The sequence below is a fragment of the Macrosteles quadrilineatus genome, unplaced genomic scaffold, assembly GCF_028750875.1.
Source record: "Macrosteles quadrilineatus isolate MER2022 unplaced genomic scaffold, UCM_ALF_1.0 Scaffold_5__1_contigs__length_97177068, whole genome shotgun sequence".
Taxonomy (NCBI): domain Eukaryota; kingdom Metazoa; phylum Arthropoda; class Insecta; order Hemiptera; family Cicadellidae; genus Macrosteles; species Macrosteles quadrilineatus.
The window spans coordinates 13,935,297-13,953,358 of NW_026542598.1; the positions used below are offsets into that span (position 1 = coordinate 13,935,297).

The 18,062-nt window shown below is 33.6% G+C and overlaps 1 protein-coding gene across 1 annotated transcript; it reads left to right on the forward strand.

The window, feature by feature from the left end:
* Nucleotides 1-1,104: 1,104 nt before the first annotated feature.
* LOC128994700 (uncharacterized) lies at nt 1,105-12,160 on the forward strand. The gene is made up of 6 exons (XM_054419426.1): nt 1,105-1,230; nt 6,623-6,810; nt 7,756-8,128; nt 9,755-9,877; nt 10,259-10,417; nt 10,737-12,160. Exons 2-6 carry the CDS (start codon nt 6,629-6,631, stop codon nt 11,166-11,168), a joined length of 1,269 nt encoding a protein of 422 aa, XP_054275401.1. The 5' UTR covers nt 1,105-1,230; nt 6,623-6,628; the 3' UTR covers nt 11,169-12,160.
* Nucleotides 12,161-18,062: the final 5,902 nt, after the last annotated feature.

Here is an 18,062-nt window from a genome sequence, read left to right on the forward strand (position 1 = left end):
AAAGTGAGCAATTGACTCACTCGAGAGAAATCCTTACTCACGAGCCGTAGGCGAGTGAGGAATGGTTTCTCGAGTGAGGCAATTGTACTTTGAACTCGAGTTGCACATTATACTTTTCCTACAGTTACCATAAAACAAATAAATTTGTGAAGAAACATAACCTATTTTTACACAGAAGTGAACTTTTAATATAACATTTAATGTGAAGTGACAAATACAACAGTACAACAGCTGACCAGCTGATTTACAGCCAGTGCTGCCAACGTATTTCGCGCGCATACGACGTTGCCTGCATGTTACGCGCTCACTATTTCGTGCCTTCACGTTGCAAATCTGGAGTGAGACAATGTTAACATTGTCTCACTGATGAGCGAATTGGCCACTTTGCTTTCTCAAATCAGTGAGAGAACATGTACATTGTTAAGTAACTGTAGGAAAAATAACATTGAGCGACAAGAGGTACCTTTTCTCAGACCGTGCAGAGGCTAACAATGATTTATTTCGATCTTTTATGTATTAAATTCGATATTCAAACCAATTACTGTCATGTTCTATGATACATGAGGTATAACAATCAATAAAAACCGAATTTCGATATTTTCGACCTTTACTTATATCGGCCTTTCAGGAAATTTTGCATCGACGACAAGAGGTCCCTTTTCGCTTTCCACATCACATCACATGTTACTGTTATATGTGTATGCGTATGTATATTCATAATACAAAAACCAACAGCCCTTTCTAAACACAAAAAGAAACATACTTCACATTTTACAATGAAGTATACCTACCTCTTGTTTAATACTATCATAGATAAAACAAACGTTAGTCTATAATACTATTCAAAGTCAATTGTGTAAGTTTATTTTTCCGTTGAATATATTTTTATAATACGTAATGGTTAATAATGTATAGGCAAAGGCAAAGCCACGCAAAGCTCTAAATTAAACTTTTTGGCAGTGTAATACCATAATACTGTAATACCTTTAAATTAATTAATTCGTTCCTTAAAACATAGTTCAGTTGGCAACGCTGGTACAGAAGCTACAAAAACAAAACAAAAATCAACAATCAACCTAATTGTCATAATAATACTAACCTAGTTGTAGTTTTTGTTTATAGAATAGTATTGTTATTGTGCTTCAAATTACTTGAGTATTTATTATACAAATTTCATAATATGAGAGCTACTAGTTATATTTGAATCAACCTTACTTTCTGCAAAACAAGGTAAACTCACCATTCTGAAGGCGTCCACAATGAATAATTTTAGTTTGATGTTTAGCTCAATTAGAATTAACAATTGTTTGATTTTATTTTATTACAATAGCAATAATTTTAATAGTTTGTTTATTTTGTTGCTACAATAACTACTTACCATAGATAAAATAAGCTTAATTCTTCTCATTTAATTTAGGCCTACCGAACATGGAAGTGCCATTCTGTCATGATGACTCCACTAACTTTAGGCATTATTAGACTAAGAAAGTGAATGATGCAGAACAACAATTAACAACATTATATTAATTTATGCATTCTATTTCAGTCAGCACGTTTACAAGACAGGTATATATCGGCTAAAATAAAGAGAAGGTTAGCCAAATTCTTTTGGTAAATTCACCCAATGAAATCCACAAGGGGTCACCTTTTTCATTTTAATGAAGTCTATTGAGGCCAAGCCAAATGCCTAAGTAGTCTATTAGAGATATTGGTTGCACTTTAGTCTACGTCCTACATTTACTATTATACTTTAGGCCTATACACCAGCTGATAAAATGAAACAGTGCTAATCTAAACCTAACCTTAACCAAGCTGCAGTAGGCCTATGTGAGTAAATGTAGGACATAAACTAAAGTGCAGCTGAGGTATTTCCATATTGTAATAATTCCCACGGTCTGTTGTAAGTTAACTTAAGTTATAGCCTATGTTTAAACCTGTTGTAAGCCTAAGTTATAAACTGGGACGGGTGGCATTGTCCTGTAATCCAGCTACTAGGAGGTTACGAATTGTGGATATTTAAAGGCATGTACTGTGGATGCGATACTCCCTGGTGTGGATTAACGTCTGCACGAGTGAGTACTACGACTATGTGCAGTAGTATCCTGAAAATTAGACCAATTCGTATATACCAAGGCGAAAATGTGGTTCGGATTCCACCATAAACTGTAGGTCCCTTAGTTGCCATTAGCTGTATGGGCTATTAATTAACAGCTGTGTTTAAGGAATAAGTCGGCCTTAGTCACTAAGTAACAAGACTACAAGATCGCGCCACTCATCCTACACTCATCTTCATTCATACTTGGTTTAAAATACCTACTTTGTATGGTCGCCATTTCATTGAAAAGTATTAAAGTATGTATTCGGATCCCACTTTACAGTAATAAAGTGTAGGTCCCTTAACTTAGTTGCCATTGGCTATTAATTAACAGCCTGTCTAAGGAACATGTTGGCCTTAGTTATTAACAAGATTAGAACATCGTGCCACTCATCCTACACTCATCTCCATTTATACTTGGCTTAAAATACCTACCTTCATAGGGTCACCATTTCAATAAAAAGTAGGTATTAAAGTACCGGTAAAAGTACTCTTCAAGTCACAATTTTCACATATTGACTAGGTTGCTACTGCGTCTCTCTTCTTTTAGGAAATTTTAGCTTAGTTAGGACAATTAGTCTATAAGTAGGCTAGTTAGTTAGTTTACTTAATTATTAAGGTTACTGATCCTAACCTTATATTATGTGGTTGATTGAAGCTATATAAATAAGCGTTGACCCATTCTCAATTTGGTACCAATTTGGTTTGAGGCCACTTATTTTACTGCCCGCTGTGGTGGTTAGGTTGGGTTGGGTTATCATAAATATATATGTAGGACTTTCCTCGTTTTGTTATGAATCGAACAATACCAAATGAGTCATACATAAATTATGATAACCCAACCTAACATAACCGCCGCAGCACATTGTTTTTGAGTGGCCTTTGTATGATACAAAAGTACCCTCAATTTTTACCAAAATCATTTTATTCTAGGAAATTTTGCTTCAAGCAAATGTTCCTAAAATGCCAAAACCTTCTCAATATTAGACCTGTTCTTTTCAATAGGCTGTAATGATTTTTTATTTAAACTAGGGCTACTTCCTAAATAGGATCTTGAATAAAAGGAGGAATAGGTTAGCGTTTTAATCATCAAAGAGCCATATCTTTTTGTTGACAATCAAGGCTTACCATTTTATTCAAAGTTTGGGTTTTAATGACTCACAATTAAATTTTTTCCAACAAATGTATTATTTATATTTATTTTACCCAAGCACCACAATTGGCAATTTACGAAGATCGCTCCACATTTGAATTTCAACTGACATTTCTCTTCAACCTACTCTCCTAGTCCTAGGCCTATATCCTTGGCCTTGGCCTATAGGTACAAAGTATTTATCAGTGTTATGTTTTGTTACCTTTTTTTGTATCTATTTAAGCCGCGTTTACATGAAGCCAGTTGGAAGGCAGGTTACTTAAGTACCTCAGGTAACTTGAAATATTGGACTAGAGGCAAGTAACCTGCCCTGTACTCTGCCTGCTCTACTGGCCTCGTTTTAACCGGGCTTTAGCCGCTATTTTCTGATATAAACTAGGCCTAGTTTAAAAATTGCATGACCAAAAGTGCCATTTACAAGAATTCACCACGCTTCCATATTAAGCTGTTTGCTGTTTGAGTGTTTTCCATTACTTTGTGTGCCTCTCTCTCTTTAACTCTGCCAGTTATTTCGGAAGGACTTTGGGTCCATTTCAAATCATCCAGTCAAAAGTTAAAATGACACCCATGTTCTCAGATTCTAATGAATATTTTATCATGTGTTCTGCTTGCTATTCTAATTATAAATACCAAATTTAATTTTGATATCTTGAATACTTTTTTAATTATGAATTTTTAAAGATTGCTTAAAATAACCGTTTTTCCCATTTCCGCCGATTATTGGGAAGGAGACGTTTTGGTAAAAAAATCATTACTCAGTCAGTAGCCTATTTATCGTATTACAATGGGACTTTTATTAAATGTTCAGGAAATCTTGTAGAATTAAGGAAAAATATGTTTATGGGGGTTTTCATTTTATGTTTCAGTCAGTATTTCATCAAACTTTAATATTGGTTTAATTTTTAGCATATTCTGTTTTCCTACAGAAACTCAATTGGTTAAGATGTCAGATGTGGCTGTACACAATTACATTGCATGCATTTATAATGACCATTGATTTTTGGTCTAGTTTTATCCAAACATGAAGAGGAAGGTTATGTTAAAGTCAAATAAAGTCAAGTTTTTGCATCCCGACGGACCTGCTCCATTTTTCCATTGGCCTTCAAAAGAAGATATTTGTTAAGTATTAAAGTGAGAAACATAATATATCAACTTTCAAGCTACAAAAGCATCAGAAAGAATGTATTATTTTCAGAAAAAAGAAATTGATTCAATTGATATCCAGTAAAATAACAAACACAAAAGTAGGCTACAAAAGTAAGCAGATGATTATCTCCAAAACTTTCATTCAGTAAGGTTTATTGGTAAGAACTTCATATTTTCTTAATACTGTACTAATGGTTTTATAAGCCTCTTTATTGTTTTGTAAACTTGGCAACATTTCAATTTGGGTTCCCTCAACGTCAAGCGCTTTTTAACTTCAGTTTTACTGTCTTTCAGATTGTAATTGTATTTTCTTATAAATGTGTGATGATTTTTTAATACATACATATTTTAATAATACATCCAGAACTAAATATTATTGATTCTTACTTGGCCTATATACCTAGATTTAACTACCCACATTTTGTCTTTTTCTTGATAATTATATTTTTCTGTTTAATGAAGTACCTATAAATAAATATATAAAGGCAGTGAAAAACCCAGTGTTTTTCTTTAAGAACCTATTAGTTTATGCCCTTAGGAACATAAATATAAATAAAGACCTTTGGTTTACATTAGTGTGTGTTTTTTTTTCTAAAAATTAAACCAAAATTTAAGTTTGATGGAATACTGACTGAAACATAAAATGAAAATCCCCATAAACATATTTTTCCTTAATTCTACAAGATTTCCTGAACATTTTAGTAAAATTCCCATTGTAATACAATAAATACTGACTGAGTAATGATTTTTTTTTTACCAAAACAACGTCACCTTCCCGATAATCGGCGGGAATGGGAAAAACGCTTATTTTTAGCAATCTTTAAAAGTTCATAACTAAAATAGTATTCAAGATATCAAATTGAAATTTGGTATTTATAATTAGAATAGCAAGCAGAACACATTAAAAAAATATTCATTAGAATTTGAGAACATGGGTGTCATGCCCTGGATGACCTGATACAGATTGACCCCTTTTCTATTTTACTCCATAAATCCTCCATCCAAGTAATCAAGCACTTTATCTGTAATTAAATGGACAATAGACTAACTCTTTTTTTAAGTATTCCTAGAGAACATTCATGCGTCAGTAAGAAATAAATAATTATAAATTACAATAGACCTCGTCAAATAATAACTTTGTATTTATTTTATAATAGCGATATATCACAATCACATTAGCCTACAACATATAAATAGGCCTTCATAGAAATAAGGATACATGCAGAGAGCTAAAAGAAAAATAAAGTGATAAATACTTTAGTAAGTTAATCTTTTTCAGACATTGGACGTTAGATGTGATGACAGTACGCTTAAATGTCTAACTTAGACTATAAAACATTAGCAATTTCAACTAAAATTTCATCCAAGTCATATGGTCCATAAGCCATTATATCAACTTGCTTTAATGTTGTGCATGTGCATGATCAGGCCCGAGGTTAGTATGTGATGCGCTATGGGGCCCAAGAGATAGTTGACAAAGACAGAGGATTATAGTAAACAGTGGCAGTGATGAGTCATGAGTGAGAACCAAAGTGAGGAGGATTCTATTGTCGCGCTATTCCAGATATTTTCCAAACAGTGTCTGTTGCTTGTTCCCACAACAAAACAAAAAAACTCTTGCGTCCCAGTAACCACGATACTGTGCATAATAGACCAAGCCAAGTTTTAGGAAGAGCATTTACAATTTTCCCTAAAGGGAGGCTTACAATGTCCTTACTTTGTAGATTTAATTCAAATAAAACTAAAGCCTAGTGAACTATTGGGTCTGGAGAGATAATATGAGTTGGTTAGAGGGTTCCACCCACCGACCGGTTTCCATGTAAACAATAAACATGGTACTACAAAATGATCTCGTGGCATTATTGAAGTGTTTATCGAGTTGAAATGAACTGTATTCTCAAAGATCCAAACTATGCCCTGGATGAGCTGAAACTCCGTAATTTCTTCTTTCAATACCTCTCTATAATATCATTTTGAAAATCTGTAAATTAGCCTTTTTCACATGTGATTTTAGCTTCTAAATAGTAGTTGAACATTAATTTATCCCCATCCATTGCAAGCTCTCATGTAAAGAGCACAAAAAGCACACAATGATTGGAAACAAATTAGTTTTAGAATGTTGAGACCTTGTTCCGTAGAGGTATGATTCGAAACATTGTTATGTTTAGCCGCCATCTTGAATTGACCGGGTAGAACACTCTTTAACACTAAGTATTATATGTTTTTAGGTAAAGATGACGTTACCTGATAGTGAGGATTGTTCTTCGGACAGCCCACCTCGCAAAAGAGCCAAGTTAGATGATACTTTGAATGGCAATGGTACTAAAAGACAACTAGGACTACTAAGCTGCTGTGATGACATATTGCTAGAAATCTTCTCTTACTTGAGACCAAATGATCTTTTGTCTCTCAGTCAGTAAGTTTTAGTAAGATGAAAATGAATGTCAGTAACGTTCTTATGATAAACATAAACATTTATGCTTATAATCAAACAGGAGTTGGTATATCAACATACTTTACTCAGATTGTGACATGCCAATTTAAAGTAGGTACAGTAGAACCCCTCTTGACTGATAATCGAATTATCCGCCCTCGCTCGGGAAATATTAAACAGTTTGTTTTAAACAATCTTGTTTCGAGAGCAGTATGATTTAACCGTCGCTTTCTAGGAATCTCAGCATTTCCGCTCCCACGCTCGGCGATGGGAACGATATGCTAAACATCCTGCATTGTAACAAAATGACTGCTTGTATCTTTGATTTCAACAATAAGTTTTGTACTGTATTATAATGGATTTGGAAAGCATCAATTAATATTACTAAAAGGTATTAAAATAAGAACCTTTATTGACTCTTGCCTACAACTATAATTTATTCCACTGAAAGTATTTGACTTTACCGTGCTTGGGCTTATTTGTGACTTTTCTATCTTCAATACTTTAAAAAAAAAGGAAATAAGAGTACCGTATTTAATTTTGTAAATAATAAACGCATGAGTATAAAATAAAATTCCAAATGAATATTACTTAATTTTTTAAGTTTTTAGGCAATGTCCGTTTCAACCGACCTTTTGAGTTATCCGACATAGGTCCAGTCCCATTAGGGTTGGTGAAGAGGGGGCCCATTGGCCCCCATTTCATTACATTTTTTTTTCATTACATTTAATGGCTGATACTACTACCTGGGCTAATATTTTATCACTAAACGTGCAGTTCTCAATCACAAATTTAAATTTAAAAAAGTATTTTTTTCTTCTGTTTGTAATTTGTATGTATCCTAATAATTTGTCAATAGCTTACTTTAAAAATTAAAAACAATCTTGAGGGTGTAGATTTATTGTTGTAATTTTTTATGTTTTACAGGTGTTGCCAAAGAATACAACAAGTTGTGTTTGATCGCACGCTGTGGACCTCAGTTGACCTTAGACCTGTTTGTCTTTCACACATGGAAATTGAAAAATATATAAAGTTTCTCCTTCCTTGCACAAATTTTATAGCTACAAATGGACCATTGAGCTTGCTTGATATATTGTGTAACAGTTTATCAGATAGTCAAAATAGTGAACACACTCAAGAACCTGAAGAATGTACAAGTAGTGATTCAAGTTCTCAAGCAAGCTCTTCTACCTCAGAGATAGTTCCTAGCTTTACAGGAAAGCTTTTAGAAAAAATCAAAGAAGCTGCCCCTAACCTTGTTACTCTTATACTCGAGAATCATATTTTGGATTCCCGACAAGTAAGTGGATTATTTCTAATGTTATAATACTGTATAGTACCTTATACTACCTATAAATGTTAGATAAAAATAATACAATATACAGGTGTTTACAAAAGAATGCCGGGATTTTAAACGATCGTTGCTCGAGGACTATTCAAGGTAATTAAATGATTTAGAGGTCAAATTGAAGAAAAAAGAACAAAGTTTTTTCTCATACTTTGATACAATTCGGAATAATTTAATAAAATTCAGATTTTCATCAATCTTATATGAGGGTAAAACTCATTGGTCTGTACGCTTAGGGTGATCGGCAGGTTTATCTGATGTCTTAACGGAATTTTTTTAGGCACAAAGACTATATGTTTTACAGATAACATCATGAAGTGTTGATTTAGGTATGTTAAACTGAAAACTTCGTCGGGCAATTGATTTTTTGGGGCTTCTGATGCAGAATTGTCGGATTGCTTCGACTATGTCATCGCTTTTAGCTGGCCAGGTGAATGTCTTTTTCAAAACACTACTGTGCCACAAAACTCATTAAACCAGCATCAAATTTCTTTATCATCAAGTATATTTAAATTTAGTTTAATTTAGCAATCGATATACTGTAAACTCTGTGATCCACAGATTACACTATGTGCCTTCTGTTGCGCCGTAAACATTACACTGGTGACTGGCGTCAGGCGTGCGAGTCGCAATAGCGGCCTACCACCCTGCGCCTGTTTTGCGCATGCCAAGGTCAAAGTTTCCTCCGTTGCTTCACAGGAAACAAAACTTAGTTATTTTAGCTTCAATTTGACGTACAAAACATTTAGTAACCTTGAATAGTATCCAAGCAATTACCCTTTTAAAACCCGGCATTCTTTTATACACATTACACACCCTGTACTTTTTTGGGTTAATTAACTATAACCAACTTGATGTGTGCAACATTCTTTTGATTTTACAATACATCAGGGTCCTGCTAATCACCTTTCAGGAGAAAACTACTGTAGGCTACCTACTTGAATTAAAAATTAAGCTTTTTCTTCTGAAATTCTAAACAGAACACATGCATTTTAATGACAAAAAAAAGTCTGTGAATTATTCATGAATTTTGTTTTGCCAGGAATTTTGTGATAGCATAAGCGATAACAGCCTATGTTTGAGCACCCATTCATTATTAGCGTTTCGGTGGTTCTCTGTAAAGGTGATGTAAAAAAGCACTAAGATATAATCATGGGTGTTGCTGCGATGCCATAAAGTGATCACAGTGTTGCGCTAATTAAGAGATGATCACAGTGTTGTAGTAATGGCGGGAGACGGTAGTGGTGTTCTCATGATAGCAGTTACAATATATGGCCATTTACCTAAAAAAAATACATTGTTTTATTTAAATGGAATTTTACTGGTTTTCCAGCAGCTACCTATTCAGAACGATTTCGATTTGGTTATCTGAACAGTAAGTTTCCATCCAACTAGTTCATATTTGCGGGACTCTGGTGTAATCTTTTATTTCAACTACTGTGAAAGTGATATTTAAAGTTATAGCTGTAATGAATAACTTCTTTCATCATGTCATTGTCACTTTGATATCAAAGGATCGGTAGTGCTTGCTCAGTGTGGCTTTTTAACGGAAGGTGCTATAGTAAATCAATGTTACAGCTCTCGTGGGAACAGTTCCCTTCAGGGTTAGAGTACCTGTCACTGCATCGATGTCAAGTGAGCAATCTTCAGCCTAGTAAATCCTTTTTCTTTGGAGTCGACAAGTATTTACCTCGATTAAAGGTATCAAATATCCTCTAATCCTTTTTTTCGTATAAGCAAAGGTAGAGAGACTGTTTTTAATTAGTTGCACTCATTGTTATCACAAGAAAAACCTGAATCGCTAGAATTTCAAGTTTTGCATTAAGACTTTTGTATTTTATTTACTAGCCTAAATTCATTTTTAGTTAGTCTTTTCAACTGAGTTTGAAAATAATTGAAATACTTTTTAAATCTTTTCATTTCCCAAGAAATTTTAGGAGGTACTAAACCTAAATAAATTTGCTTTCACCCTTTACTAAGAAAAAGTAATGTTTCCCATGTAAGCATCTTGTTGAGCAAATAGCCTAATAAAACATTGGTTGAATCACAATTTTAATTGCCACATAAGTTTTTATATTTCAGGTGTTGGACGTCTCTGATTGCACGTGGTTTGAATCTCACTCGTTCCTTGCGCTCAGTAAATGCCCTGCTCTTGAGGAACTGAGGCTATCCAACAACAAGATCAACGACTTTGTACCCTACATCAGTTTGGGAACTCGCTTTGGCTTCAGAGCTCTCACGGTATGATATTATACATGCAGAGTTGGACCATTGAATAATTATTTAATTACTATATCTAATTTAATTTGTGTACAATTACAATTCATAAACAATATAAGAAATCCAATTATGTTTTAGGGCAAATTAGAAAGTATTTTTTGTGTAACAAGTATAACGCACAGGTAGGTAAGTTTACACTCAGGTATTTTATTAACTTATGTTATAGGCCTAATATGTACGTTTAGGAATTTAATATCTAAAAAGACTTATTAATTAATACATATTTTGAAAGCAGAAGTAAACTAAACAACAATCAACCGAATAATCTGATTGTTTGAAGGTGGTGGACTTCCGCCGGACGTTTATAAGTGACCGAGAGATATCCTGTCTCAACAAGACTCCGCAGCTGAAGGAGATGTATCTGGAAGCTCCGTCGGCTGATGGTCGCACACTGATCACGGACATGGCTATCACCTCTTTTGGAGCCACACTGGCCGAATGGAACGCTATGGGTTTCTTTGTTCTACTCATGGAACACAACGACGCGTTTATGCCGTCGCCCCTGCAAGTAGTTGAACTGTGCAACTACGTGACAGTGACGGACACAAGTTTACGTCATTGTGCACAATGTCTCAAAGGTCTCAAGCTGCTTAATGTCAAAGGCACCTCGTGCACAGAGAGGGGTGTTATAACGTTCAAAAACGCGAGACCAGACGTTGAGATAATATCTAGCTTTGATTTGGAAGTAGGCTCTAGTAACGATAATACCTGAGTCTTCTAAAGTGTTATGTTTCTGAACACGAAAGCAGGAATGCTTTTTCATGTTTGAACTGTGCAATATTATAGTGTATTATATTTGGTGTGTATTGAATGACTATTGTCATTCATGGAGTCAATGATTTATTTTATTGTTTATTTAAGAATCCACAGGTCTTAATATATTTAATTATTTAAAATATTTTTTTTCAGAATTTTAACAGTTATTGAAATAAATAGGCAATGAAGCTTTACTGACTAAGTTACATTCAACTTTTAATTCAAAAGAATGGAATGGATTGTTTGGAGGCTTGATCGTGGGGCCTAAGAATGGTAAATTTTAAATTGTTTACTAAGGCTTTTTTTAAGTGATTATTTTCTATGTGAGCACTAGTCTAATGACCAAGGCAAAGCCAAGGTTGGGAAATGAGCAAGAGTTAAAGATGCATTTTGGCCTGTGTGATGAACCATTTTTTTTGTACTGTCTCTATTCAGTAGCGGTTCTAGGACCTTGTCAAAGAGGAGCTAACAAAAGTGCTCCCCATCAGAAGGGGGTCTTTAAAAATTTGCTTTTTAAAGCCATTTGGCAACTATTTAAAACCACTTTTAATGTCTTGTTACATTTTAATGACTGAATGCATAGTTGAATCTTCATCTTTACGGTCCAATCGGGGGGGGGCTTTAGCCCATGTAGCCCCCTTTAGAACCGCCACTGTCTTTATTGGTAATTTATCCATGAAACAAAATTATTGTTCTTTGTTTAACTTTAAAAATAGTTCCTAAATGGTTTGTATCTAGCTTTTCTTTCAGGTACAGACAGCTTTTATTGTTATTTAGTAGCACAAGACTCTGTCAACACAATGTTAAATTTTTACTGGTGCCGCAGCAAACCTACAGAGTAAGCGAATTACCATTTGCCTGATTTGATTTTTACTTAAATCGATTTAAATAACTTGAGGTTTAAAGAGTACCTAGTACCTTTGCATCTACAGGGAGAGTAATAAAGTGTGTGTTTTTTTTTTTTTTTGTACAAAATAGTAACTAGTTTAAAATTAATAAAGTTGGCAAGTTGGTCAAAATGTATCCATTAACAAGAAAACTATAAGAGTTTACTTCTCTATAAAAATAACATGGGAATTTTAAATTTACTATTTTTTAAATTTCCTTCAAGACTAATAACTGTGCAAAAACATTTCAATGTACTAAATTTTTTGTTTGTAATTTTTTTGTTTTATAACTCTAGAAACGTATTGTCATACAGCATGATGCTAAGGGTATCAATACGTAAATTTGACGTACTTAGGAATTGCATAGTAAGGTATCGTCATACAGTGTGACAATAAGGGTATCAATACGTAAATTTGACGTACTGCCGGCTGCTTTACCATACACAAGCCGGCCATTTTACTATACACAAAGGGTATTGACACGTAAGTTTGATGTATGCGTTCCAAGAAACTGACTAGCAAGTGCATAAAGAAACACACTACGACCCAAACGCCTTGTAAGGCAAATTACTGCTGGGAGCACCATGCCGGAAGGAGGGTATTTTCGGTTGAGTGGGTGGGAGGCTAAACATAACTCACACTATTCACAGTAGTTTTCATTTGAATAATTGTTTTATCATAGCGTTTTATCATGTCGTAAAAATCACATTTCAGAAAAGGGACCTCTTGTTGGCCCTATGTTCTTTCTCCGTTACATAAAAAAGGTACCTCTTGTCGGGACTGCAAAATTTGTGAGATATTTTGTTCTTTGTCAAATGAACTTTGTTGTAGTTCTCTAAATTTCCACTAGAATGTAGGACAATTTATTTTTTGGACTTAAGTCTTTTTAAGTGGATATTAGAAATGGGACCTTTTGTTGTTATGGCGAAATAACATTGAGCAATAAGAGGCACCTTTTCTCAGACCGTGCAGGGGCTAACAAAATGATTTATTTCGACCTTTTTTTAAAAAAACTAGGGAAGTAAATAAGAACCATACAGAATGAACATTTTTATCAGCCACATTGAGTAATAGTTTATAGTTTTAGGGTTTCATTTCCCAGTTGTAGATGCCAATCATGAAATTCTTTTCCATCAGAACTGACAGTTGACAGTGTTGACACAAAAATCTTTGTTTTGGTTTTTAGTTTTCAAAAAGTCTCAATAATAGATAACGTTATCCCTGGTTTGAATATAGTATACAGTGCATTGCAGAGTTAACTGGCTAAGAAGTAAACTAACTGCGTGTATTGAATATTGGCTTGGAAGTATAGCGCGATCAACTATATTATAGTGTTAGCAAAATGGGAGTGCCGATGGAGACCAGGTCAAGTCCCTTACGCACGCATCCCCACAGGTCTCCATCGGCACTCCCGTTTTGCTAACACTGTAAAGTAAACAAAAATCAGCTGTGTATGGATTCCAATGCAAGTCTTATAGAGGACACTTTACGTTACATCTAAATTTCTGTTAAAATTTTGGGAATTCTACTATTTTTCCCGCCGTCACGGGATAGAGACCTTTAATGTAAGCCCTCTCCCGTCGTTCTACAACATCCCAGTCGCCCTCAATTTTGACGCAAAGAATCGCCTTACGTAATTAATATACATATATACGAATTTGAACGGATGGAGTTTTTGGCATCTGGGGTCCTCAAAACGAAAAATTAAATCGGTCCCGTTTCCGGGTCTTACTATGAGACCTACGGTAATAGCTTATTCCCTTTATGGGAAATTCGCTAAAAGTAAATTTGTCCTGGGTCCAGATCAAGTCTCACCATGAGACCTAAAGAGCTTATCCCCTATTTCCCTATAATTCGCTAAAAATATGTGTCTCAGTCAAGGAGAGTTTTTTCTGTATCAATGAAGTTTGCCATAAGAAGATAATTACATTTCATTACCGGTACTATTTAGTTTGTGAGCCTATAAACTTTCAATTTGAGTGTCTATTACATTGTTGTATCAATGAACCTGTATTTTAAACTTTTTCAGTTTTAAAATATATATTTTTTTAATTGTAAAATGGTTTTTAATGTTTTTTTATGTTATCTGACCTTTATGCTTAACTAATTGTATCTTACTATGTCAGATAATGGTGGCTCTTCTGTAATGTGGTTAGAGGTATTTATCCATTTCCTTAGTTAATTCATTGTATGATAGCAAATTTGTTTTAGGAATGTAATAACTACTTATTACCTCCTACCTACTTTAATTAGGTCTTAAAGATGAGTTAAGTATTAATTTAATGTTTCAATACCAGGAGACTGAGCTTTGCTCAGATTGAATTAAACATTAAATTTATTAGATAAGTTATTTAGCTAAATTAAAGATATTTGTTATGTACGGTAATCAATGTGAACAAATTTTAGATGATACAAAGAAAACATTTCAATACACGTTTATAAATACGTAGATTGCTATAAAAATTACCTGTATCAGCTGTTTTATAAATGTAGCTACAAAAGTGTATAGACGATAACGGGCACTTTAAAAGGCTGTAGGGCGGAAACTGGATTCATCCCAGCCCTGTAACCAACTCCAATCGATTTCTCGTGGCCAAATACGCCATAATAAACAAAAAAATTTGAAATTCTCTGACGAAAATGAAAGCTTGTCTGTACGCGCGCTTGTTTTAGATTATAGAATCTATATGCATAAAATATTTCAATTTGTTTTAAGAGAATTTATCCTGTTTCAATCCTAACAATGCTAGTTTACTGAATTTCTCACATACTCTTTTTGACATAAATATCTTTATACTTTTAAGTTTTTTGTACAATGACCTCACATGCTAATGCTAAGACTTTGAAATACAACATTACTCACCTTGAATCAGAAAAGCTGTAATTAAGTAAAAAAAAATGTTAGTAGGCTACTATATTTTGATTTGTGTGTAAATTAATCATTTGTAAATGGTTTTTATTTTAATCTTTTTGTGTTTTTATTTCCAAAACATTTTTCCCGTGTCTTGTTAATTAGTTTTTAAACAAAAATTAAAAATATTAAATGTAAAATTTTAAAGCCAAAGCCCTTTGGTTTATTATTTTATATCCTATTAATTGTTGTTGTGTTTAGTCTATTTATAGTGCAAATTAATTTTTATTTTTATTTTGATCAATTTTAAATTGTCAGCTGCATGTGCAGCTGCAAGGTTTGCAGTTTTTCATTTGCATCTTTTGAAATGTTGCATTTTTTTTGCATTTTGCATCTATTGCATTTTTATTTTGCCAGCAATATCTGGCTAAATATTAAAACCAGTGTAGCTATTTGCTAATTTTCAAATTGGAAAATTGTTAAATTTTGTAGAATTTATTTGACAACATGTAATATTGTTTTATGTTTGTCAAATACAGGAAACCCTATCTTTAATACTAATATAATAATAATATGCTCCATAAAATAGTTTTCTCTGGGTTTTCCTAATTTTCCCATTGTGTATTCCCTATCCTTATACTTCCTCCCCTATACATGGGAAGGCATTTCAGTAGACCCCCTGATATCCGGCCTTGGTTCTACGTCCTCTGTTTATCCTTCCAGGTAGCCAATAGCTCATTTTTACTCTGAACAAATTATACCACACCGCATTGCTGTAAAAATCACAATTCACAAGTTATTGCAACTTTTGTGATTGAAACAACGGAATACAGAATAATAGGATTTAAAAAATACCATCGCCCCAGCAAACTAAGCGAATTTCCATTTACCTAGCTGGATTTCTACTAAAATATTACCTAAAAATTTTCAGATTGATTTCCTATTTAATTAACCGTACTTAGGTTTGTTGCTACAGGGAAAATATTTAGATGTGTTTTTTTACTGCAATTTTCGATAGCTTAGTATTAAATAAACAAAATTTCCAAATTTGGTTTAAATATATCCATAAACAAGCAAACTGCAACAGTTTATTTATTCCCCATAAGAATAACATGGGAATTTTAAATTTACAACTTTTTAAATTATCTCCGTAACCGTTGGGCATACAACAACGCTTCAATATACAAATATTTTTTAAGCTCTACAAAATGGTTTGGAGAGAAACTATACAAATTTGTGTCAAAAATTGGAAAAATCAATTTTTACCCCATAAAACCCCTCATAAACCCCCGTTCCCATAGTCCAATTATGCTGGTTCGCGAACTCATTCAAATAAAAGTAGGTTTAGGTATTTGTACCAAATTTCATTAAAATCAGATCATTATTTTTGGAACTTTGTATTGTTGCTGTAATGGTGTTCCCTCAAGAGAAGAGAGTCACACCAATAGAACAGCCAATAGAATCTCATTTCGTCAGTATCAAAAACCGTCCGTATAGTAAAAAAAATAAAAATTAATTTTATAATTTTATTTTTTCATAATTAAAATTTTTAAATTAACTAATTTTAATAATTAATTAGTTTAAAAATTTATTAATTTTAAAAATTAATAAATTTTAAAAATGAATCATTTAATGAATCATTTATTAATCAATTTTAATTAATTTTTCATTTTTAGTAAATTTTGCTTTTTTCGAATTTTTTTAGGTAATAATTTTTGTCTGATTTCAATGAAATTTGGTTTGAAGGTGTAAGGGGGGGATAAACTTGGATGAGTTTGCGAACCAGCATGATCGGACCATGGGAACGGGGTTTAACAGGGAGTTTTATGGGGTAAAAATGGGGTTTTCTCATTTTTGACCCTCTAAAAACAAAATTTACCAAATTATTTTTAGACCTTTTTAAGGAGCTTAAAAAAACAAATAATTCAGTATATCAAAGTCTTTTTGTACAGTAATTAGTTAAGGAGGAAATTAAAATATAGTTATTTGTTTGTGCAACTAGTGAGACGTGTGTGCAATTGACTCACTCGAGCGAAATCCTTACTCAAGGAATGGTTTCTCGAGTGAGGCAAGGCAATTGTACTTTGAACTCGAGTTGCACATTATACAGTTACCATAAAACAAATAAATTGGTGAAGAAACAATAGTTATTTGTGCAACTAGCGAGAAAAGTGAGCAATTGACTCACTCGAGAGAAATCCTACAGTTACCATAAAACAAATAAATTGGTGAAGAAACAATAGTTATTTGTGCAACTAGCGAGAAAAGTGAGCAATTGACTCACTCGAGAGAAATCCTTACTCATGAGCAGTAGGTGAGTGAGGAATGGTCTCTCGAGTGAGGCAATTGTACTTTGAACTCGAGTTGCACATTATACTTTTCCTACAGTTACCATAAAACAAATAAATTGGTGAAGAAACATAACCTATTTTTAAACAGAAGTAAACTTTTAATATAACATTTAACGTGAAGTGACAAATACAACAGTACAACAGCTGACCAGCTGATTTACAGCCAGTGCTGGCAACGTATTTCGCGCGCATACGACGTTGCTCGCATGTTACGTGCTCACTATTTCGTGCCTTCACGTTGCAAATCTGGAGTGAGACAAAGTAATTAGAGTGAGACAATGTTAACATTGTCTCACTGATGAGCGAATTGGCCACTTTGCTTTCTCAAATCAGTGAGAGAACATGTACATTGTTAGGTAACTGTAGGAAAAACCTATTTTTACACAGAAGTGAACTTTTAATATAACATTTAATGTGAAGTGACAAATACAACAGTACAACAGCTGACCAGCTGATTTACAGCCAGTGCTGCCAACGTATTTCGCGCGCATACGACGTTGTCTGCATGTTACGCGCTCACTATTTCGTGCTTTCTCGTTGCAAATCTGGAGTGAGACAACGTAATTAGAGTGAGACAATGTTAACATTGTCTCACTGATGAGCGAATTGGCCACTTTTCTTTCTCAAATCAGTGAGAGAACATGTACATTGTTAGGTATAACTGTAGAAAAAAATTAAAATTACCATGTTATTCTTATGGAGAGTAGGCTATTAGTATTGTAGTGTTGTATAGTTTGCTTGTTTATGGATATATTTTGATC